At 35.3% G+C, this 26,950-nt stretch overlaps 1 protein-coding gene across 1 annotated transcript; it reads left to right on the plus strand.

The window, feature by feature from the left end:
- Positions 1-6,586: 6,586 nt before the first annotated feature.
- LOC149412654 (uncharacterized) lies at positions 6,587-25,313 on the plus strand. The gene is made up of 4 exons (XM_089645569.1): positions 6,587-6,625; positions 6,715-7,175; positions 7,254-7,398; positions 24,489-25,313. The coding sequence occupies exons 1-4, from the start codon at positions 6,614-6,616 to the stop codon at positions 25,272-25,274; spliced, it is 1,404 nt and encodes a 467-aa protein (XP_089501695.1). The 5' UTR covers positions 6,587-6,613; the 3' UTR covers positions 25,275-25,313.
- The last annotated feature ends 1,637 nt before the right edge of the window (positions 25,314-26,950 follow it).

Below are 26,950 nucleotides of genomic sequence, written 5' to 3' on the forward strand. Positions count from 1 at the left end.
GCTTGACATTTCCAGAAAATATTGGAATGTTTATTTTTGGTAATTTAACGTTTGTGCACGCATTCGCGGTTTTACAATCGAGAGGCTGACTGGTTAACTCGTGGTAAATTTCGACAATTTGATAATACATCTCGTCAAAGGTTTCGCGAATTTTATCCTCATCAATTTCGTTTGTGTCATCTAAAGCTAATATTTCCGCGTGAGACGTTTCAAATTCAAGAACTATCTTTTCCAGAGTAGTATAATGCGCTAACAGTAAGTTGCACTTAGTTGCATCGTGCAAAGCGCTTTTTGCTATTTCATGTGTCTTAACCCTATTATTCGCTAATGTCCGTTTCCGGCGCAATGTTTGAATGGCTGGGGCCATGTTGAATAAACACGATTGGAAACGTACCCAAAAACGAAACAAAATAAATGATAATAATTTAATCTATTATAATTATATGCGCGGTAGGTCGTAAATACTCAAGCGCTAGGTACCTACCTAATTACTGTTCGAATTGATTATTATTCAAAATTTAAGAAACATTCCACAGCATTATCCGTTTTGGCATAGATAGATAATAATCTTAAAGTTCCCTGGTTTCGGCACCAAAAATGTTCGAAAAACGAACAGGGGTTGGAATAGCCGCCCTTTACAGGGCTATTCCACACAGATAAAGTATAAATTAATTATATAGCTTGTGACAGGCGATGCGAGAACACAATGCATAACGTTAATTCACAATCAACTTACCGGGAGGAGATGGTGAAATCTGCATAGTGAGCATCATCTGTCAGCACTGGAACGTTTAGCGTGGTTGGTGGCACTCGTTATTTTAGATTAAATTGCGATAAAAAATACGTAAGATAATTATTTCGATAAGGAACCGGCAATGTTGTTATGACGGGACGAACGGTTTCTGTGCGACTGGTCGGCCCACGGCCTCCGTGATTCCAGCTGACATGTGCGAAATTAAACTATACAGTTTAATTTCTGACGATACGATTGGTTATCACACAGCCTGTCAAAAGCGATCGGCGTTACGGAACATATTACGAGACTTCAGCAAAGTGGAAGATTTCTGGAACCGACAATTTAAAATGAGTTTAGTTTTGAACTCAGATGTGCTGTTGATCTCGCAAATCTGAAGAGACGCAAAATTACTAACCTGTAACACAAATACAGAAAATAATAATGAAATGAACCCGCACCCTTCTAATTGCGAGTCAGGTGCACTAAGCCACTGGGATACGTCGGCTTATTTTTAACCGCCAAATAAGTCAATAAATACCAGTTTTTTATTAAAAAACTAAAGCTTTTTAATTAATTTAAAATTTATAATATTTTTCTATCCTCTGTGCTTTGCATAAAAATCTTGTAAATATATGTTTATATTTAAAAAAATAAAGATTACTTTTAATTTAGTTTCCTCAGTCTTGGTTTACCAGTAATCTGTCGCCCTATTAAATTAATTAATTATTTAATATCTTTATGATATAATAATGTAGTGAAATTTTATAAATTTTATTAACAAAGTTATCTTCGAGCTTTTTTCAGCACTGCGATAAATAATGATAAAAATAATAGAGTCTATATTACAATCTTGCATAAGTATTATTTTTGAAAACTGGAATTTCACAGTTGAAAAACTTATAGAATAAACTAAGCATTTTGATATTCTGAACTTGCCATTCATTATTGATTATCAATCATGCTTTTTTTATATGCTTTCTACCTAATTATTAACCCTTAAATTTGTAGCACATCGTCGTAGGATATACACATTTTGGTTGTCCCTCTCTAAAAAAATCTTCTAAACAATCAACATTTATCAAAGAGACAATTAAAGGTTCAAGAATAGGGTTGGAATAGGTTTTTGCTATGATCCACAAAAACATATCTATGTCACCATTGACATCATATCAGTATTGATTTCCCATAGTGTGCAACCTCTGTATCAGTGAATTAGCAATACAGTTGCGCTTCTGCATACTGTTGTGGAATCGAGTATTGTGTCATGTTGTTCTAGTAGGTATGTTTAAATTTATAAGTTTCAGGAGTTTTTAACTGTTTAATTTAGAGTTTAGTATTTTAAATAAGAAAGTTATCTGTCTTCTATAGAGTCTTATCTAAAAAAATTTCCCCACTTTTCAACTCTAATTATTCTCCTAAGTTTGAACTCCATTCCATTTGATACTTACGAAATTTACCAGATTAAACAAAAGTCATACATTAAATTGCCTTTCCTAGAACACATTGAATCATAAAAGCCAGAAAAATTGTGACAAAAGATATATTATAATGCAGTTTAATACTCTAAGAAATTAATTAATCGTGTCGGTAGCGGGCCGCAGTCCGTAGATAGCCCTGCCCTGCTGTTTATGCGAGAATTTGAAGTTCAGGGATATTCTACAGTTAAAATATCATTATATTATAGGTACTGCGTGTCTGGCATTGAGATACAGGTATTTTAATTATTCAAATGTGTTGTCCCTAGTTACATAGTTCTCTGAGCATTAATCAAATGTACTAATTTCGGTTGCCCGTGCTTTAGCTATTAGTTATTCGTGCGCGAAATTATCAACGTTCAATGAACTCAAATATGATTTGAATTTAAGTACCATTTTCAATATTTGAACTTATTGTTTGAAGAGTTATTCTTACTAACGATATATTGAAACAATTTAAAACTTTATTCCGCCTATTTTATTTTTCGACCTGTTTCGACTGGTCATTTTATTACGATTACATGCATTACAATTATTCCATCTCGATTATAGAGAAGTTATCTAATGCTATTATTATAATATTCTTGGTAACATGGGATTTTTGATTTACATTATTTGTTACGTATGATTTGAGATTTTCACCGCCAAAAGTAGTATAATGGTTTATTTTTAGGGTATTATGCCTTGTTGCGCTACATCCTTCTTAGCCAACGTTTAGGACCGCAATACAGTTTCCATCACCAGATCAGATTTGTAACCCCTTCCAACATTTGCTGGTTACACATCTGACCTGATGATGGACACTGTAATGCTGTCCGAAACGTTGGCTAAAGAAAGAGTTAGCTCAATACGGCATAATACCCCCAAAAAAACAATATTATATTTGTTATGATATGAAAAAATGGTGTTATGGACTCATTGTATGAAGAGAGGAACATAGAATATCACGAATCGTCAGTACCAATAATAGAAAAAAAATATTTTAATTACCAATTTTTTTAAATATATTACATTAAGAATTTTTTTTTTACATTTTATATCTGGTTTACATCTGTTCTAAAACTACTATGAAAATATTCTATTACCTACGTACTAATATATGAACTTCGCAACATTGAGACCTAACCAACAAAAAACTGCAAGACTTTTGGCTTTCTTCGGATAAAATGGAGTTCATTGAACAATTTGAAACCTTTATAATAAATATTGTTTTGTGTTGCCGATAAATTTGTCGTAGAAAGTCTAAAGTCGTTGTAGCTTCTCGTAGGATAGCCATGAACTGTATTATTAATACTAACGCTAACATATAATCTTGTAACATTATATTTTTTCACTACTAAGGTATTATAGACAATACGCTGCCACACATTTAGTACAATGTACGAACTAATAAATAAATACAATCTTATCAAGTACGAAAATTCTTGTAAATTTAACCAAGTGATAAAATTTATGTAAATTTAATCAATTGATAAAATTTAATTTATGGGCAAATCGTTTCTGGCAATTTTTTAAAATAATAACAATTTATCAATCACTAAAATATTTTTGTGAGTAGTTTTGTCTGCTCAGAAAAGCGTGACTTGCTATTTTTTATTTTTTATTTTATATCGTCATAACCTTAAATTTGAGAACTGACATACCATGAATGTGCTTAGGCCGGAAGAAAAATATATAAAAAAAACACTAGGAAAAATTAAAATGTGTGCTGTCATGTTTATTTACAAAATACCGATGTAGTACTTGGATATTATATAAATTCTTCAATGTAAAGAATAGAGGGAATGCAGAGTTGCAAAGTTTCCTTTAATTTGACTATTTTTTTTGGAATTACTCAATGAGAAAAACCTCAAATTGTAATCATTAATTAATGAAGACAATATTACCGATTCTAAAACGAAAATTTTAAACAGAAAAATCAGTAAAAGATCCGGCCGCATCTACGAATTGAACCTAGGACGTTAGCCTTGCCGGGGCGCTGCTCTACCACTGAGCTAATCCGACCCCATTGCCTTTGTTCATATTTAACTGTATCATAATTTGACGCTAACAAAAAATTGTCCAAAGAAGCGAAGCTAGCAGTCCACAATGGAGTGCTGGTACCTACCCTGATATACGGAAGTGAGACGTGGAACTGGCAGAGAAAGGATGAAAGTAGACTGAATGCTGTAGAAATGAGATCCCTGAGGCGTTTGTGTAAAACCATGTATGATCGTGTGAGAAATGTGGAGATCCGCAAAGAATGCAAGGCTGATGTAAGCGTAATGGGTAAGATCAAGAAAGGGACGCTTAGATGGTTTGGGCATGTAGAGCGAATGAGTAAAAAAAGGAGTGTAAGGAGAATATATGATGCAAATGTGAATGGAAGCAGAAGTCGGTGACGCCCGAGGAAGACATGGCACGACCAAGTGAATCAGATACATGAGTCGGGCCATGTCAAGAGTCAGAATAATAGAAGAGTATGTACGAGACGATGTATGAATGTGAATGAGGCAAGAAGTGTGTGCCAAGACCGCGATGTTTGGCGGTCCGTTCTCTTTGCCTACCCCTGCGGGGAAACGGCGTGATAGTTAGTTAGTTATTTATACTTTGACCAAGAATTACCAACATTATTTTTATTTTATCCTGGGATCAATTGATTTTCCATTTAGTTATTAAAAAAATAATCGTAGACTTCGTACATAAAAGTCAATAGATGTCGCACATAAAAAAATGGATATATATAGTGGTCATATATCCAAGATACTATATAGATGACGGCCTCTGACGGCCAAAAATATAATCGTAGACTTCGTGCAGAAAAGTCAATAGATGTCGCACATAAAAAATGGATATATATAGTGGTCATATATCCAAGATACTATATAGATGACGGCCTCTGACGGCCAAAAATATAATCGCAGACTTCGTGCAGAAAAGTCAATAGATGTCGCAAATAAAAAAAATGGATATATATACATACATATTATATATAGTGGACATATATCCAAGATACTATATAGATGACGACCTCTGACGGCCAAAAAAATTATTATAGAATTCGTGCAGAAAAGTCAATAGATGTCGCACATAAAAAAAATGGATATATATATATAGTGGACATATATCCAAGATACTATATAGATGACGGCCTCCGTGGTCGAGAATAGCTGGAGTTCGCGGGATGAGCGACTAAAATCTATTTGATTAATTTGTGTTATTTTACAAATTACTCATTTAAAATTTTATATAGTATGTTTGCGGTACGTTCCAGAGTGAAAGATACTCTCAGTATCGCCCTGGTGTAAGACCATTATTCAGAATTGAAATGTTACTTGAAATGGCTTTGGTCGTGTTTGGTGATCAGATCGTATTAGCCAGGTACATCCCCACCTTCATAGTATCAACTCATTACCCTCTCCACTATCTTTAGCCTTAAAACATACCCGAAATATGGATGCCATATATATATATCACTGTCACCAGAGCCGTTGAGACTTTTGCGTGAATTTACATAAAAATGTATAGATTTCGTTAAGTTATTTTTTTATTATTTAATTCTGCGTAAAACCAAGTACCTGCGTCTGTGTAGTTATCGACATACGCATAATATATGCATATGAAAATTTGGTTCAATATAAAAAAATCTGGACACACTCCCTTTACCGATCCACCAAATAGATATAAATATCTGATCCCAGTGCATACCGATCTGGACACCTTTGTACCAAAACCATGTTGAAATAATACAAAAAAATTTTTTAAGCACAAAAATTATAAATACAATAAACACCGAATCTATTAATCAAGAGCATCTCCTATCCTCAACCTATATTCCTCATCCCTTTAACTTCTTGTTAGTTTAATGTAAAATAAAACTCCTCTTTTTCAGATATACCTTTCTTTCTTAACGTTCAGCTTCCTATGTATGTATATATTTATATCTGTATAAAAAGTTGTTTAATTCTTGCAAAAAATAAATGCGAAATTAAAAATTATAATTTTCAAAATTATTTTCAGATTTGTGTTTTTGATTCCATCATTCGGATTTATATATAGAAAATAATACGTGAAAAGAGAACTCTTCGATTAACAAAACGTGTTAATTCTCATTGTTAATAACTTACTACGATGCTACAGCCAAGATTAATTGAATTGGTTTTAGATACAAACTCGTGAGTTAATAAAAAAATATAAACGGTATTGATGAAAAAACATTGAACTTGCCTACTAAAAAAGTGCATGTTAACATGATTCTTACGTTTTTCAAGTACGAATATGATAGTAGAGTTGAACAACCTACGTCATTCTTTCCCCCACTTACCAGGCAGGAAGCTTTTGGCTTGGTATAAAGCCTTGCGTTCTCTCCCCTCTCAGCACAAGCAGTTTTCCTCTCAGAAAAGGCTCACTCAACGCAATCAACATGAACGCTCTGGTAAGTCATAGGTTTCTTTGGTAATTAAATACACCTGGTCTTTAGGAATACAGTAGTTCTTTATCTAATTTTATGTTATCAATTTATAGATCTTCACTTTCCTGTGCGTGGGAGCCGTGGTCTCCGCTAACTACATCAGCCATGATGAGGGACAATGGAAGGGAGAGGGTCTGGCCGAGAGCCAGGACAATGGACAGTACGAACATGGACACGTTGCCTACAACGGTGCCTCCAACTACGCTGGAGCCTACTCCGGAGCTTACGCTCATGGAGCCGCCCCCATCGGTCATGACGGACGTGTCGTAGATACCCCTGAAGTTGCCCACGCTAAGGCCGCCCACAATGCCGCTGTTGCCGCCGCTTCCAACGGTGCCGCCCATGGAGCTTACAACGGTGCCTACAACGGTGCTTACGCCGCCCCTGCCGTCCATGGAGCTTATGCCGCCCCTGCCATCCACGGATCTTACGCTCATGGAGCCGCTCCTCTGGGACATGATGGACGTGTCGTCGATACCCCCGAGGTAGCTCACGCCAAGGCCGCCCATTTGGCTGCCAAGTCCGCTGCCCTCACCGGAGCCCATGGATCTCTCGCCCACGTTGGAGCTTACGCCGTCCCCGCCGTCCATGGAGCTTACAATGGTGCCTACAACGGAGCTTATGCCGCCCCTGCCATCCATGGATCTTACGCCCATGGAGCCGCCCCTCTGGGACATGACGGACGTGTAGTAGACACCCCTGAGGTAGCTCACGCCAAGGCCGCCCACTACGCCGCTGTATCCCACGCATCTCATCATTAAGCCCTTACTCCCCAATGACTACTGCTATTCAAATGATTGTAATGCAAATAGCTAATTCTTAATTATATTCTAGTTTGACTAGAATACAATCAAATAGACTAATTGACAACTAATATTTGCGTTTTACTATCTTTTGCTGACTGATCGATCTAGTGGTTTTAAATAAAATCCACTAAGCGAGAAACAATCTTAATCCTAAATGAACTTGGTTTCTTGAAGATTCAGAAAACTGCTGATAACTCAAACCTAAACATAAATAAGATTAACGTAGTTCTTAAATCTATTAAACGTGAACGTTTGTCTCTGACGATGTGAAATAAGGCTATAAATGTCGAGTTCGCATGTTATAGAGTATCTTCCATCATAAACATACCATCCATACCAGTTTGTACTTTAAACATATTATACTAAATATTGCGGTCTATGTACACAAGCACCTGAATTGACCAAACATAATTTATTCTACTTATAGATAACCAAAGAAAGGGACACGGAAACGTGTGTTGCATCTGCTATAACATCAAGTATTATACCCAAAGATATTAGAAGAACGAGATATGCTATGTTGGCCGCCGGACCGTAGCCGGAGTACTAACTAATTAGGGTACTTTGAACGGTATCGGAACGTGTACGCACAGAAATCTGTTCTATGTATTAGTGCGGATACCTTAGCGTAAGCGAAGGTGTGCAGTAGTATTGGTGAACAAAACCGGCGACACTCGGCAAAACAATTCCACTCAGTACAAACTGCGCATAGCACATCTCGTTCTTCTAATATCTTTGATTATACCTATTAGATGACCAAAGGAAGGGATAACGGAAACCTGCTAAAACAAAATGTATTTGCTTGTTGTTTGCAATAACCGATGTAAGTTAACATAAACAACAATAAATAAGCATCTTTATAATCAATCAAACTGATCCTGTATAAACTGATCACGATTTGAACTACCTAACCTAACACATAGCGTTGTTTGACTCATGTTTGCGCTTCCTCTTCCTACTTGACCTAACGTTTCGGAGAGCCTTGTAATGTCCATCATCAGAGTTGACGATGAACTCATCATTCAACACCGATCAATAGTTTACAAAAATAATACTGTTTCTGCAGGAACTTAAATCGCAAATACCTAATTATATTTTTGATAACTACCTATCTACCTACTAGATTTTTTGCTTGGTAAAATAACTTATGTTAACAGGTAAAGGTATCACACATCGTAATTTGTAATATTGTGATGTACTTAAACTGCTATAATCTAACATGTATATTATACTGCCTCCACGGGTGTAATCACAGTATCTTCCTTGAGAAAATCAAGGACGATATTGTGTTTTTACTTATGACGGCATAATAACACTTTAACTCAAACATGCGAATACCTCAGAACAGGTTAGGTATCTTATAATAATAATAAAATAACATGGAATTTATAAAGCGCAGTTTAGTGTCACTTCAAGTGTTATTTATTACTCATATAAAAAAAACATAAAAACGGTAATTTAGTATTAGTGGTCATGTTCTTAAAATTATTCCTACAGTGTGCCTTACCCAATACAGATCTAATATTATAACACTTATTATACTGTTTATAGAAAGTGATGACAAAACTAAGAATAACAATAACAGCAGGACAGGACAAAAAAAGAACATTAAAACTAAAACATAATGTAAAACAGGAGGCAATTTGTGCTCAGAAATGATAATCTTCCTAGCAGACATTTTAAAAAGGTACAATAAGAAGGCAACCGAAACTAAACAATTACCTGAAGTTTTAGAATTTGGCTTATTATAAAATATTGAAAAGAAGTTAAGATTTATGAATGGTAAGATTTTTTTAAATAATTTTGTTTTTAAAGTCCGTTTAAATTCAGTCAAATTCTGAAGATTAGTAAGAGCTGAGGGAAGTCTATTCCAGATGAGCGGGTTGTAAACGGCTCGATTTGAACTAGAAAGTTCGATTAGACGATTATTAAATCTAGATCTGCTGACCTTAGAGTGAGCTGTCTATTGCTCAAGTTTCGTCGGACACATAGTTCCGATTTATGTATAGGCTGGCGCCATTCCTTGCATCCTAGTGAGGTGTTTACAAAACACTACTACCAACCCATATAGTTATTGATTATAAACATTTATTGTATAACTAGTACTTATTATGTTATTAACTGTGTGTAAGAGAATAGAAATGAATATACTTATTCTTCAATAGTTGTAAAATTACTTTGTGGCGTCATTTCGATTATATATGAATGAAATACTTTGTTAAGACCACTTTTAATTAATTAAAATTAACGAATTAAAAAAAACTAACAATAGACAAATAACTACACATCGAGAAAAATACTATAGTGAAAGGCGATTAATAAGTTATTATTATAAAAGTTAAAAATAAAATAGTTGATTATTGCATTTATGTATATAACAATTCTTTAAAGATAAAATAACACATTTATTTATAAACCATTTTTAAATATAAAAAAAAAATTACATATTATCATATAATTTTTTTTAAATATAAATTAACACATTTATGTATTTACCAATTATTTAAATACAACATAACACATTTATGTACAAATCTAAAACTTTTATAATTTAACATAAAATAATCAAAGAGTAACTAAGATATATAAATAACCAAAATAATATAGGCATCAATGCGAAAAATAATTTAAGAGACGGTTATTTAAAAAAAATGTTATTAATTATATTTAATAGGGTATTAACACTTTTAAAATTTTAAAATTTATCTAATTGTAAACCCATTTTATTCGTATGTAAAATAAGTCGAATGTAAGCTGAATGTAAGAGAATTTAATTAATACAAATAATAAATTGTAACATCATGTTAAAATATAATATAACGTATTTCAATACATCTCTGTATTACATATACATGTACATATACACCTGTGTTAAATCTATCCAAAAGCATGTTAACATGTTTATGAATATTTATAAGGAAGCTATTCATAGCTTTATTAGCATGGCAACCACATTATTACAATACAAGAATAAACTTTCGTTATAATTAAATATAAATAGATTTGATATAATGTACGTCGTATCACTTTTGGTACATTTTTTCAATCAATTCAAATGGTTGTAGGTACTCACTACTCATGTCTCCCGAATAGGCGCCTGCGAACAAAAAAATCAAGGACGAATCTTGAATCGTGAGGTAGAATTACCATGTGGATAATGGATATTATTCACCTCAAAGAATTCGTAGTATATATTATCGTGCTGAGTTGAAACCCATATAATTTTATTAGAAATCTTTCTTTTTTCCGGGTATTTAGTTTTTTTAATGCGGATAGCGTACAAAGTGATCTTGTATGACATATCTCCACTAGCTTTATCTGTCTATCTTAAATCTGTCTATCTATATCTATCTAATTAACCTAGATACTAGAACTGAAGGGTATAATCTCTTACTAATCTCTTTCGCCAACACAATTTTCGGCTAGAGATATTCTAGGTGCTTCGCAACAACGTTATGCAGTGAGCTTCCACTGGCCATAAGACAGAACACAAAACATTGAAATATAAATTAGACAGAACACAAAACATTGAAATATAAATTAGACAGAACACAAAACATTTGAAATATTAATTAAACAGAACACAAAACATTTCAAATATAAATTAGACATAAGTTTTGGATCATCAGCCAAGACAAATGGTCCCATGTCGCAGGTCTAATCATAAATACCAAAAAAACCAAATTGATGCACATACGATATCCACATGCCTCAGTTCCGATCACGCCTGAAATAATATCTCATAACTTTACTTTTTATTCATCAAAATATTTTGCAACCTTGCAAATGAAATTAGAAATAAATAAATTATAATAATATTGTGTACACATATTAAAATTGTAATTGAACATGTACATCCTGTGGATAAACTGCATAATTATAATTTAACGGGATAATACTTTGAAGAAAAATAAATAAATAAAAAAAACGAGATATAAACCATGAACTGTGGTTGAATTCTAGGTAGACCAAATTATATTGCTAAAAATTTCTAAAACATTTTAATATGGTGTGCTGTTGTACGTATTTGGCCTTGAATCAGAAGTTTGCGGGTTCGGGTTCCGCTGTTTCGCAAAAACAAATTATTATAATTCATTTAACAAGTCTAGGCGTTGTATAACCTATACTATATTGATTGTAAAGTTTTACGAACTGATGAAATTGGCTTTTGAGGTTGTGGCATGGAAAAATGCAGTAAAAGCGTAATTTACGAATTGCATGGCACTTTTTTGAATAAAACAGGTTCTATTATCATCGAATAATGAAATTAATCATTCGTTGCATGCGAGGACATTCCACAATATGAAAACTTGATGCAGCGGAATGTTAGATGGTGGAATAATCATTAGCTCCATGCAAGAGGCCCTGGGGGAAATAATTTCCCTCAGGGTCTATGTCATCTTAGGGGACACTGTTTGGAGGGTATTTATTAAGAAAAATAAGGTCCTGGTAATACAAGAGAACCTAGGTTCAAGTCGTTGTTGTAGCTGTAATTTTTTTTCTGTGTCTTGTTACATTTCATGTTTCATTTAGATATATTAGTATTATCGTTTTCAATAATATATTAAATTGATGGGCATAACCTTGAAAATTTGTTCCTAAATATCAATTATTTATTTCATTAGAAAAAAAATATTTTATCTGAAAATTATATAAAGCCTATATTTCAAATGGGTTATTCTTGATGAGCAAAGACACGTTTTTAGCTAACATGCAATTAGCAACCCTACAATAATAATTATAATATCACATGATTTTTACTATGTAAAAATAATAATAAGTAAAAGTTAAGGGTAATACAAGGGAGAGTAGTACAATTTCGCATTTATTATATATGGATGACATAAAATTATTTTCGAATTCTGAACAAAATTTAGAGAAAATGATCGAGGTAGTTAAAAACTTTTCAGATGATATCAAAATGACTTTTGGTTTAGATAAATGTAGAACGATCCATATAGAGAAAGGCAAAATTGTAGATGGGGACGAGAGTATATTTAGAAATTTCCAAATTACTAGTATGAAAAGGGATGAGGTTTATAAGTATTTAGGATACCCACAATCAAATAGATTAGACCATAGTATGTAGTATTAAAAATGATATTAGGATTAAATTTCAAACTAGGATCAGGAAAATTTTAAAATGCAATCTATCTGCTAAAAATTTAGTAAAAGCAATAAATACTTGGGCAATACCTCTATTAACGTACTCATTTGGCATAATTAAATGGTCTAATACAGATTTAGATAACTTAGAAAGATTAATTAGAACTACGCTAACAAAGTTTAATTGCCATCATCCAAATTCAGCTATAGAACGAGTTAATTTACCTAGAAATTTAGGAGGTAGAGGTATAGTCAAAATAACTTCTTTGAAACATAATCAGGTAGAAATGCTAAGAACTTTTTTCCATAGGAAAGCTCATAGCTCAGAAATGCACAAAATAATTTGCAAGGCAGATAGAAATATTACACCTTTAAATTTATACGATGAGAATGCCAACATTTTTATAAATCCCAACCAGGAATTATTAGATTCCTGGTCAAATAAAATTTAACACGCAAAACACTTCAATTATCTCAACCAAACGTATGTTGACAAAATTTCGTCAAACAAATGGTTGAGTATTGGAGAGTTGAGCGCAGAAATAGAAGGATTTATGCTTGCCATTCAGGATAGAGTCATTAATACTAAAAATTATAGAAAGCATATAATCAAAGATACAAATCAAATTGATGATTTGTGTAAAAAATGTTTGGCTTTTCCGGAAACTATAGAACATATTATATCGGGATGTTCTATATTAGCACCGTCCGAGTATACATTTAGGCACAATCAAGTTTTAAAAATAATTCACCAAAATTTGGTAATTAAACATAACTTGATTGACTGCCGTAATGTAGTACCATATTATGAATACGAACCAAATTCATTTTTAGAAAACGAATTTTATAAAATATATTATGATAAAACTATACTAACAGACCGAGCGATTAGTCATAATAGACCTGATATAGTTTTACATGACAAAATTAAAAAAAATAACTTATATCATTGATGTCGCTATTCCAAATTCCTGTAATATTCAAAAATCTGTTAGTGAAAAAATAAGAAAATACACAGATTTAGGAAATGAAATAAAAAGAATTTGGCATTCTCAGACTATAAAAATATTACCATTCGTTATTTCGGCTACTGGCATTATACCTAGCTCTCTAATTAAAAATTTAGGTGTATTAGATCTATCAAAAAAATTATATAAAAAGATGCAAAAGTCGGTCATTTTGAATACATGTAGGATAACAAAAGATTTTTTAAATATTTATGTTGAGGGATCAGTAGGATTTATAGGCCCTGTTAGAAGTTCTACCGAGCCGAACCCTCTGATATGAAAATATCTGGAGACGGTGAATTATTTTCCCATTTGATCTCTGGTGATTTGACGTGTTGTTCTTGTATTGTTTTGTATTTATTTTGCTTATATAATGCACTTACATAATGTTGATTGACTAGATGATCATTTGTGGAAAAGTGAGTGGAAGGGTTAAGTTTTTCCTTTGGGGAAGATTTAACCCGGACAACTAAATCGGAAGTTTAAAAAAAAAAAAAATTAATAATAGTTTGATTTGGGTGTGCGCTAGTTAGAAATAATGCCGATCGTGATACACGCCGCAAGAACCAATAATATTTCACAGTTCAAGGCGTTTCAAGGTCATGAATAACTGATACATTTCTCAATTTAAATTTATTCATCACTTCTTGCATAGAGCGTTTCAAATCTGATGTTCGATATTTGAAAGAATTTAAAGTTAACATTGAATTACATTATTTAAAATATAAACTACTGACCAACTACCTTGACGCTTGCCGTTTATATAGGCGCTAATGCATCGTGAATAATCCAGCGACTAGGTAGATGGGAAGTACCTACGATTATTGTAGGGAAGTAAGAGCTTCACAGATGCACTCATAGAGGGCAGTACATAGAGCTTGCGTGGAAGTCCGCAAGATGGCAGCCAGTCTCTGGCAGAAGGCTCCCAGACAAACTTACTGATTCAGATCTCAATTAGCCAGCTTCTAGTTAGGTCGACTATCGAGTCACCATTGTAATACGCTAAGTATTAATAAATCCCTGATTTATCACAAACAACCACTTATTTGTAATCTCCTTCCACGACGAGTTAGAGAACTGTTTGTGGGAACATAACAATTATTATTATATTTTTTTATGATTAACTAATTTTTATAAGACAAGGTTTTATGCATAGCCAAGCATAGGATAAAAAATATTATAAGCGATAATTGTAATTGTATACAGGTGAAAAAAAAACAGTAATTTTTAATTGAAGTACTACATATTGAATTATTTGGCGTGTTGGAAATAAGCCGACGTGGCTCAGTAGTCCAGAGCATCTGACTGGACATCGAAAGGTGCTGGTTCGATTCCCGTCGGCAGCATTTATTTTTACTCGGGAGATATTTTCAATTTGTATTGATATTTCTGGCAACTTATTATTGCTTATAATAATTTACTACTTAACGATGTTTTGCTGGAAGATTCTAATACGATGCTTTTTGTATGGGTAAACATTCCCGAATACTGTAATAGCTAACCGCTACATGCATATACGCAGATAATTTTTTTTCATAAATTTATGCTTAGTATTACAACAGAGATGATATAAAAAATATGTATTGGAAAAATAAATCTAGGAGAAATGACTATTTTTTTATAATACTTACCATTTGTTTAAATAGTGGCATTTGAGGATATGCTAATTTTCGTAAAAAAAAAAGAATTCTTAACATACTCGTACATAACTAAGACGTGTCATTTGAGGGATTGCCACTTTTAATGCCAAATTATTTGACTTAATGAGGATATTTTAAAAACTAATGATTTGTCCTAAAGAAAAACAACAGATTTGATTGAGACCTAATCATTGTTAATATTATAGAAATTTAATAATGTAGGTATGTAAGAGTATAATCATTGCTTTGAAATTTTGAAACTTTGAATTCAAATACGCGTATGTTTTTATATACCTTTATTATATAGATGTCATCTGTGACAGGTAAAAACATGTTTTTTTTTTAAACAACGCTATCTGTTGGCAACAATAACATTTGGCTGTCATCAGTTGTTTTGTTTTGCTCTATCTAAAATTAATTTTTTACCATTCTTTTTTTGTTTTCTGGCAAAAAAAAAGTGTAGTGTGTTGTGCCTTGAGGTTTCTTCTCCCTCCTGATCTTCCAGGAGTCACTTTTCGCTGCTGATTTCCAGATATTTATAACCTTTTTTTACTTCTGTCATTTTCCATACTATTATTGTAGTTGTTTACTGTTGTGAATAATGGAGGAAGATTTCCCTCCTGGACCCCCTACAAAGCCCCCAGATCCCTCTCCTGACCCCCCAGACGGGGAAAATGGAGAAATTTCTGACAGTGATTCTGTCATTTTGACTTCTACTAAAAAAAGGAAATTTACTCCTTCTTCCCCAATAAAACTTGACTCTCCTTCGACTTCACAATCCCCACCAGCACTTTCTCAACTTCCTCCAACAAACTTTTATTCTCCTCATTCCCGTGGCCCATTCATAGTATACGCCCAAAAAACTGAGCAAGGAAAAACCATCCACCCTCTTGAATTTGGCAAATTCCTATCAAATAGCAAGAACCTTTCAATCAAGCCTGGAGGTGTAAAAGCCGAGGGTCGCTTCCGAATCTCCGTCGAATTCCTCTCAGGGTCAGCTGCCAACAGTTTCATCAAAAATATCTTCATTTCATCTAATTCAAAGTTCAAGGCATATATCCCTACTTTCAATGTCACTCGCATGGGCCTGGTCAGAGGTATCTCGACCGACCTGTCCATCGAAGAAATTCTGTCTTCACTTTCAACCCCCCAACACATTGGCAATCCCATAAAAGCCAGGAGGCTAAATTACAAGGACTCCTCTGAGGGTATAATTTCCTGGAAGCCCTCCCAATCTGTAGTTATCACCTTTGAAGGTCAATCTCTTCCCTCCCATATATATTTATTCTTCAACTCATTACCAGTTGAAATGTATACTTATCCCACCACTCAATGTTTCAATTGCTGCCGTTTTGGTCATACCAAAGCTGCATGCAGATCTCAACCCAGATGTTTTAAATGTGGAGAAAACCACGCAGCTGACCAATGTCCTTCTTCCTCCTCACCCAAATGTTTTAACTGCTCAGGCTCACATACAGCTATCAACACTTCTTGCCCAGAACAATCTCGCCAAAAAAATATAAAAATTTCTATGGCCTCTCAGAACTTGTCTTTTCTGCAGGCTTCTAAACTATTCCCGCCTGTCAAAAAATCATTTGCTGAGGCTTTATCCAGCAACTCCTCATCCAACCCTCTTCCCTCTTCTACAACAACTTCTTCTCGTTCAACTAAATTCACATACAAAAACGATATCTCTAAACCGGCTCCTGGATACGATCAGCAACAACACAACTCACTGCTCTTAAATCCCAATGGTTCACCTCTTTCAAATGCCACAAATGGGTGTGCAAATAATTATAATCCGTCCTCAATGAACTCTCTAAAACTTTCTGAAAAACTCTCCCAAGACAATTCTGCATTTATCCAAACTCTCATTATGCTTCTAATTGACCTTATTTCTTCTCAAACTAATCTACCGTCCAACGCTGCTACTATTATTTCCACATTAAAATCATTTATTCAAAATGACTCTTCAAGATTTCAAAATACTTCAGTGGAATAGCCGAAGTGCTATTTCTAACAAATCTGATCTCCTTAACCTATTAAATTCCAACTTTATTTCTTTGGCTGCTATCTCGGAGACTTGGTTTACTCCATCCACCCACTTTAATGTGGGAGGGTATTCCTGTCTCCGCGACGACCGCCCGGAAGGTTCGGGCGGCGGTGCTGCCCTTTTTATTAAGAAATCCATATCATTTTCCCCAATAAATAATATCAAACCCCCCAATGCTGACTTCCAAATGGTTGCAGCTAAAATAAAGGACACATCCTTTATTTCAGTCTATCTTCCCCCAACAGCCCACTTCAATAAACAAATTTGGTTGGAAATTGTAAGTCAACTAAGCCCTCCTTTCTTTATATTCGGCGATTTTAATGCCCATTCCCCCGTCTGGGGTTCTGCTTTCTCCGACCGAGATGGTCGAAGTGTGATGGATTTCCTAGATCAATCCAACCTTTTCCTTTTGAATGACGGATCTCCTACTAGGATCTCTCGCCCCAGCACAAACCCCAGTGCAGTGGATCTCTCGATATGTTCTACTAGTCTGGGTTCTCTCTCCTCTTGGGTGGTGTCCCCCGACCCTTGCTCCAGTGATCATTTCCCGATCACCATTACTTATCAAACTTCTTTCCAATCGGACAAGTCTCATATTTCGACAAAGATTAAAACGAAACACACCAAATGGGATGAATTTAACTCTCATATGGACAAGTTCCTACTAAATTTACCCGACACCAATATATTTTCCGTCAAAGATGACTATAATAACTTCAAATCAATGCTCATAACTGCAATAAATAAATCAAATCCTCCCCCTAAAACTAAATCTCTTTTAAAAAAACTCCCTCCAACTCCCTGGTGGGATGAGGAATGTTCCAAAGTAGTAAGAATTCGGAAAGCTAAATCTCTTTCCTATCGTTACAATATGACTATGGAGAACTATCTTATATACAAAAACGCTGAATCCAATGCCAAAAGGGTATTGAGGTCAAAAAAAAGATCTGGGTGGTACAACTTCTGCAGTTCAGTATCTCCGAACACTCCAATTTCGGAAGTTTGGTCTATGATCCGAAGATTTCGATCCTCCTTCAGTTCACCATCTCCTCGAGCGTCTCATTCTAAATGGATAGATGAATTCTTGGACAAAATTGCCCCCCCTTCTGTACCTAACTTAGATGAAATAACGCCTATCTATAATACTCCTATGTCTAATCATTGGCTAGACTCTCCATTCACCTTAATTGAGCTAAAAAATTGTTTATCAATAGTCAAGGACTCATCTCCAGGCAGAGATGGTATACCTTACAGCATAATCAAAAATAGTAATGATAATGTTCTAAACCACTTCTTAAGCATCTCAAACAAAATCTTCCAGACTGGTATAATGCCTGATGACTGGAGTTGTCAAATAATCATCCCTATTTTAAAAACAAACAAATCACCAAATTCTGGATCCAACTACAGGCCAATCGCTTTTTCATCCACCCTCAGTAAACTTTATGAAAAATTAATTAAAAACCGATTAGAATTTTTTGTCGAGAGTAAACAGCTTCTCTCTCCATCTCAATTTGGATTTAGGAAAAAAAAATCCACTCAAGATAACCTTGCCATCATCAGCACTGATATTAATTTATCAATTTCTAAACAGGAAGTTTGTCTTGCCGTCTTTATAGATATAGAAGGCGCCTTTGACAATGTTTCCATCCCAATCCTGAAAAAAAAACTTCTAGGCCTTGGCCTTCCCCCCATGTTTGTCCAATCTATTATTAATCTATTTCTAGATAGAAAAATTTTCATTGAACTTCCAGATATTTCTCCTCAAAGTAGGTCTGTTTGGAAGGGTTTACCACAAGGCGATGTATTGTCCCCCTTACTGTATAATATATATACATATGATATGCATGTCACTATTCCCCCACAAGTAAAAGTTATTGAGTTCGCAGATGACATAGCTTTCTTCTTATCATCCAAAATCATCCCTCTCGCCGTCAAATATCTTAACGAAGCCATGAATGCCCTTTGCACATGGCTCACCTTAAATGGTTTTGAACTTTCAATCCAAAAGACTCAGTGTGTCACCTTCTCAAACCGCCATAAAAACCCCCCCGTTCAAATTTTATTTAAAAATTCTCCAATCCCCAACGCTTCTGAAGTAAAATTTTTGGGAGTAACATTTGATAGGAAACTTAAATGGTCTTCCCATATTAATAATTTAGTTACTAAATGCGAAAAAAATTTAAATATCATCAGATCCTTATCTGGCGTGTAATGATCTGCCCTTTCTACTTCAAACTTTTCCTTCTCTTCTTTCTACGATACATTTTTCTTAAGTCCCGTAGGTAACTTTTCCATAAGGCTTTGGTTATATATATATCCGGGGTAGGAAGGTCCTCCCTGCCGTCTTTTCTTTATTACACACCCCTTCAAGTGTGTACATCCTAGTTTGTCTACGTGACGTACGACCTTGAACGTACTCATTTCACGTGACGGTTCAGTATAAAAAGGCTTCACCGAACGTTGTGTTGGGTTTTTGTTTCTCGGTTTAGAAACCTAGTTATTTATGTTTTGTGTGGTATCCCTTGGTTCTTTTGAGATAGAGTGAGTTGAATCCATTACCGCTGTTTTTCAAAACCATTTCATAAACCTTATCTTCTAAGTCGCCTGCTCACCCCCCCCTAGCTACTCGATTCTACCTATCGTAGGGTAATGTGAATATAATAAAGTGTTAGATTTTATATATGTGATATACATACGATAAATTTATGGTGTTAGTTGTCGGCGCCATCCATGTATATATTTTGGGAGGGGAAGGAGAGGAAAGGAAATGAATTTTTTTTCAAGTTAAGATTGGCTCCTCCGCTTACCAAACAAAACTGATGGATGATAATTTGAGCAAGGCGATCGATATCTGCGTGTCTGGATATCACAACCGGCCGGGTCTCCCCTTGTTCCAAATCGGCAACCTTCACGCCAGAATAAAGAAAACCAGGTCTCTTCACCAATTTCAGAATTGCCCCAATCTCAAACACCTCCAGGATAAACTACTTTACTGAGTGTAGAAGGGGTAAACCATAACATCCCTTTATCACGAATCTAGTCGCGAAAATGTGACACGCAAGGTCCTAAGTTACGTGCCACCTCCAGAAAACGTTGTAACTCCCACGCCGTCGGGGATTTACATCCCTTTCTAGGTCAATACATATATAACACACGACGATCTTGTCGACATTTTGCCCGCTTATTAACGATAGGTTGTGTGCCTACCCATTCAGCCAATTATCATGTGAGATATATGTAAGGTCTACTCGATATGCCAAATTTGGGATGAGGACTGTCTGTATTTTAATATTTGGTTCCAGTATTTATTTTATGAGGTTACTAGCATCCTCGTGTATTAGGTATGGGTAACTCCTACTGAATACCTATCCTCTCAGGTAAGGTATAAACGGATAATTGGTTTGATTTTTGCATTTAATTTAAAGAGGCTGCCTACCTCTCGAAAGGTACCTGTTGAGAAAAGTTGTTCGGTTGGTAGTTTTATTTCGGAGATTACCATCTCCCTCTTCCGACTTTAGATTTGTTTTTCTGCATCCCAATTCGTAACTTAGAAAGTCAAACAATAGATGAAAAGTATTAAATTAGAAAAGTCAAATAACAGAAGAAAAGTTTTCATTTTGTTCCGTCTGGTTGCATCCGAACGCTTTCAATTTGGGACGGCATACGCTAGCAAAACTTCCCCTTTGACTGACTGTACTCCGCGCCTCTCGGCCTATATATGAAAAGGTCGTTGACTCGTCTCTCGCTCACAGCTGATTGACAATGCGTCTAGCGTATCCCTTCTTATGGGAAGATTATTTGGGTTGCAGGCGTTGCAAACTCGGTTCCTGTACCTCGGTTGTATCCTATTTTTTTAAAAAGGTCCTCTGAAATTTAATAAATAATATAAAAACTCACCCAGTTAGTCACCTCCAAATCCTCGTGTGAAACTTACCTGGTTACACTATATAGCTAAATCACTTTAATTTTCGACCTCCTCCCTACGCTTATAAAAGGGTAATTAAATATTCCTGTAAATAAAATTGTACCTCCCTAATCTGTTAGGATTCGAACCCACAGTTAATAATCTATTTGATTCTCTGGTTTTCGGTCTCCGTGGATAGAATGCCATCTCGCCAAATCAATAACTTAGCCCGATTAAACACTTCCTGCCTTTAAGTACATTCACTCTATTTTAAAAACGCAATCATTATTTTTATTATTTTCATGTTTTTAAGACAAGCAATCTAGTTCGAACTGTATACGAAATCACGTTTAAATCAACACAACTTTATAACACAATCGCGATTGCACAACACCTGGCGCCCCTGAGGTGGGTTTTTACAAAACGGCGCTCTACAAATTATCCAATTATTATTATTGTCATTATTATTAATTGTTTTCTCACTGAGTCGAATCACTTTCACTTCACACAAACACCGGATCAATAATCTTTCACTTTAATTCAATATTCCGCAATATTCTCTAATACCATTTGAATTCAATAATTAACTGCAATTTCAAACAACACTTCTGATTTGTATCCCTTTCTCGGGGCTGTCAATCCACCCAAGTTCCAAACTCGACTGTCCGTCCCTGCGCCCTGTTCCGTGTGAATGTGTTTCTTCAAGGGCCGCCTGTCAATAAATCTTCTCATATTCTAAACAAAAAATTTTTTGGAGTATGTTTGTCTCGTTTATTTTATGTGAGTATCCAAACATCACAGGCGTTTGGTGGGGAGCTCACCCTACTTGCATTAAGTTGCTTTACAACGCACTTATTCGAAGCCATCTTGACTATGCCTGCCCACTTTTTAGTACTGCCTCAAAAAATGTACTTGATAAATTAGACAAAATTCAATCTAAATCTTTGCGAATTATAACTGGAGCGATGCAATCGTCACCCATCAATTCCCTTCAAGTAGAATGTTCTGATCCTCCTCTTTATTTAAGGCGCCAACTATTTGCTGACAAATTTGTTCTTAAATGTTTAAATTCTAAATGTCATCAGGTTATCCCCAGCGTCTCGTTGTTCATTGACTCAACCCATTCATCTACAATCAGAGCTTCAACTAAACCTCTTCCTGACATCTGTAAAAATTTTAAGTCTCTCTCAGAGCTTCACATCATCCAAAATGATCTACTTCCCTTATACAAATTAAAATATAGTCACGTCACCCTATCCCCAACAATAATAGAAGGGATCGGAATCCTTAAAAGTCATTCCAATCTCCCGGCCCGAACTGTCAATAATATTTTCAATGACATTATTTCATCTAAATGGCCTAACTTTTCTCTTTTATTTACTGATGGATCCAAATCTCCCGACTCTCCTAACTGTGGTATAGGTATTAACGTTTACCACAATAATTCTAATGACAGAATATTTCATTCAATTTCAAATCAATTTTCAATATTTTCAGCCGAGTGCATTGCAATAATAGAATCTCTCAAATATATAATCAAAAATAATTTCGAACATTCCCTCGTTCTCTCTGACTCTCTCAGTTCCCTCCAAAAACTTAAATCCAGTCCTCTTCTTCATCCTGATGATCACTTTGTATGCCTTATTCGAGAGATGATAGCCTCCATTCAAAGCTCTGGTAAAACTCTAACTCTGATTTGGATTCCTGGACATGTTGGTATCATGGGTAATGATATTGCGGATGCCTTGGCAAAACAAGGAGCGTCCAACCCTGTTGTTACCCTCGTAAACCACATTCCCCTATCTGACATTTTTTCCATCATCAAAGATAGATCCCGCAATGTTTGGGCAGAGTATTGGCACATTGCTAGTCAATCCAAGGGAGCCTGCTATGCCTCAATACAAAGAACTATTCCATCAAAACCGTGGTTTCAGCAATTCCCTCATTTTTCCAAAAAAGAAATTTCTTCTCTCATTCGAATGAGGATCGGACATTGTTCCGTTCCTTCCCATCTTTTTAAAATTCACGTTGTTGACTCCCCAGATTGTACATTCTGTGGTCTAGAAGTGGGAACTTTAGATCACATATTTTTTGGTTGTCCCTCTCTAAATAAATATCCTCTCTTCTATCAAGCCTTATCTAAAATTGCCTCCCCTCCATTCAACATCTCATCTCTTCTAAGTCTGAACTCGACTCCAATTTTCATTATAATTTTGAAATTTGCCCATTTAAATAAAATTAATATTTAAATTCACCTTTCATTTCTCAATAATTTTAAATGATGGCCAAGAACACCCTTGAAGGGTGAAAGCCAGAAATAATGTTAAAAAAAAAAAAAAAACGCTATCTGTTGGACGTAAAACGACACGCGCTATTATTTGTTCAGACAAACTAAACCACTAAAACGCGTGGCAAGGTACAGCTAGTTAATAAATAAATATTAGAGTCAGGTCATCTCAAGAGTCGAAACAGATACTTCTCAGACAACCTTCGCGGGGAAATTTATTATTTTAGTAATAAAAGATTCGCTAACATACTTCCGTTCTCTGAATTATCATTTCTCTTTGAGTTTCATCGTGTAGTTAAGCCTGTATCGTAGATAAATATAATGTGCAATGAATGAATTATTTCGTCGCTCGAATAAAATCATTCATCAATAAAAAAAAACTATACTAGCTTAAAAAAACAAGGCAAAGAGTAGAATAAAATGTTTCGGATTAATATCGATTTATTATTTTTCGGAATAACTTATTGAGTAAAACCTCAAATTATAATATTTAAATATTGAAGACAATATTAGTGATTCTTAAACGCAAATCTGAAACAGAAAAATCAGAAAAGGATCCAGAGGAAGAAGAGAAGGTCCCAGATGTGACCGTTTCCTTTTCTGATTTTTCTGTTTCAGATTTGCGTTTAAGAATCACTAATATTGTCTTCAATATTTAAATATCGATTTAATTATAGAGGTTTATAAGCGACCTCAAAAAATCCTTTCCCCACTTCATCAACTCAGGAAGCTATCTGCAGGTATAAAGCCTTGTGTTCTCTCCCCTTATGGCACAAGCAGTTTTCCTCTCAGAAAAGGCTCACCCAACAAAATCAACATGAACGCTATTGTAAGTATTTTTAATGAAAAAAATGACTACAAGATTATTGGACGTAATCATCACAATATAACTAATTTTTCTCTAAACTCTCAGGTTTTCGCATTCCTGTGCATGGGAGCCGTGGTCTCCGCACACTACATCAGCAATGATGAGGGACAATGGAAGGGAGAGGGTCTGGCCGAGAGCCAGGACAATGGACAGTACGATCATGGATATGGTGCCTACAACGGTGCCTCCAACTACGCTGGAGCCTACTCCGGAGCTTACGCTCATGGAGCCGCTCCCATCGGAATTGATGGACGTGTTGTAGACACCCCTGAGGTAGCCCACGCTAAGGCCGCCCACTACGCCGCCAAGGCCGCCGCTTCCAACGGAGCTGTCCTCGGAGCTTACTCTCCCCTGTCCTACGTCGCTTCCCCCGCCCTCATCGGAGCTTATGCTTCTCCTGCTGTCTATGGAGCTTACGCTCATGGAATCGCTCCTCTGGCTCAGGATGGTGTTGTCGTAGATACTCCTGAGGTTGCCCACGCCAAGATCGCCCATAAGTCTGCTGTCGCTCGTCTGTCTAGCGGAGTTGCCGCCCCTGCCGTCTATGGAGCTTATGCTTCCCCTGCCGTCTATGGAGCTTACGCTTCCCCCGCTGTCTATGGAGCTTACGCTTCCCCCGCTGTCTATGGAGCTTACGCTCATGGACTCGCTCCCCTGGCCCGAGATGGTGTTGTCGTAGATACTCCCGAGGTTGCCCACGCTAAGATCGCCCACAAGTCCGCTGTTGCTCGTCTGTCCAGCGGAGTTGCTGCCCCTGCCGTCTATGGAGCTTATGCTTCCCCTGCCATCTATGGAGCTTACGCTTCTCCTGCCGTCTATGGATCTTACGCCCATGGAGCCGCCCCCATCGGAATCGACGGACGTGTAGTAGACACCCCTGAGGTAGCTCACGCCAAGGCCGCCCACTACGCTGCCGTATCTCACGCTTCCCACTACTAAATTTTCGCTGTACCTCTGTGTGTTTAAAAATAATGTATGTTAATTAAAATTTCCGGTGTCCGTTATGTATTTATAATTGACAATTTTATTATTTATTTTACTGAATGATTTAATTCTATGATTGTTTTATGAAGTCATCATAACATGAGTTGAAAAAATATCACAAATACATAATGAAAAGTTTTTTCTGTTTTATTTATATTTTTATGACTTACAAATCGGTTTTTATTTATTTAAATCAAGAAAAAATCACCAGCCGTCATCACAATAATTTTAAAAGATTTTATTAAAAATCAATTAAAGAATAATTGAAAAAATATTATTAGATATAAACGAAACATTTTATTTTTATTTATTTTATTTTATTTGGGAAACAAACGGTTATACAAATATATTTTAATACAAATCATTTTTACTAAGTTGCAAAAACCACTAAAGTTTCCACAGAAGATTCATTTTATATATAGGTAGAAAAACATTTGAATATAAATAATACAATACAATATAAATACTAACTAGTAGAAAAAGAAAATCTCCAAAAAAATAAAAATAAAAAGACTACAGATTCAACCCATACAAAAACAATACACACACTAACACTACTAAGTTTCCCGTAACAATCGAACGCTACTCTCTTAGGAATGCTATGAATCCTGCGAGGCGAGGCATTGAACACATCGATATTTGTGCATAATCTATTAAAGGTGCTACAGCTTCTTCTTATAAATACATTTTCAACATAATTAGTATTGCTCTTGGGAATATAAAATGTGTCCGGAGATCGAGTTACTCTTAATGGACATCTGAAATGAATATTTTGTAAAAGGTATGGGCTATCAATAAAATAGTGGATTATCTTATATAGCATTACTAGGTCTCTGATATCTCGGCGTTGATCAAGAGTTTTAAGGTTCATGGACACATTGTTTTCATCATTTCGCATGTGATGGAGACATATTTCAAAAACTTTTTCTGAACTCTTTCTATGTTTGATTTATATGTAGAACTATGAGGGTTCCACACTGTTGATGCATACTCTAGGTGGCTTCGGACGTAAGATATGTAGAGAATCTTAAATGTTTGTGGATTTTTGAAAACTGAACATACTCTAAGTATAAATCCCAGCATTTTCAAAGTCTTCGACGTAATATGCTCGATATGAGATTGAAAAAGAAGCTAACTGTCCATCAGGACTCCAAGATCTCTAATCACATTTACCCTGTTTAAGAGTTTGTTTTTAATTTTGTACGTATATAATATTGTGTGTTTCTTTCGAGAGTAAGATATGACACTGCATTTGTCTACATTCAAAAGACAAATGCAGTGTCATATCTTACTCTCGAAAGAAACATAAAACAAAATAAGACACAGAAAAAAGATAACGGTCACAACTCGGAATCAAACCTACGATCTCTTGTCTTAACGGGCCTCATCATTTAAAAAGGTAGTTGCCAAGATCACGGGAAAAATTAGTTGAATGATTTTAATTCTGAATTTGAAATATGAAATTGAAAAATGTGACGGTTAGGTCCAAGTCCTAATGGTTGATTGGCTGTCCCGGTAAGACAAGAGATCTTGGGTTCGATTTTTAGTTGTGACTGTTATCTTTTTATTTTTTGTATCGATTGGTGTGCCCTAGCTCCAGGAGCGTTGGCTTTGTTCTGTCGCGGGTCACG

The sequence above is a fragment of the Hesperophylax consimilis genome, chromosome 22 (genome assembly GCF_061612785.1).
Source record: "Hesperophylax consimilis isolate HC1 chromosome 22, BYU_Hcon_1.0, whole genome shotgun sequence".
Classification (NCBI taxonomy): Eukaryota; Metazoa; Arthropoda; class Insecta; order Trichoptera; family Limnephilidae; genus Hesperophylax; species Hesperophylax consimilis.

Coding starts and splice junctions, on each gene's coding strand:
- LOC149412654 (XM_089645569.1), top strand. Junction 7,176..7,253: donor GCCAAGGCCGCCCATTTGGC/TGCCAAGTCCGC, acceptor CGCCGTCCATGG/AGCTTACAATGGTGCCTACA. Junction 7,399..24,488: donor AGGCCGCCCACTACGCCGCT/GTATCCCACGCA, acceptor GACAATGGACAG/TACGATCATGGATATGGTGC.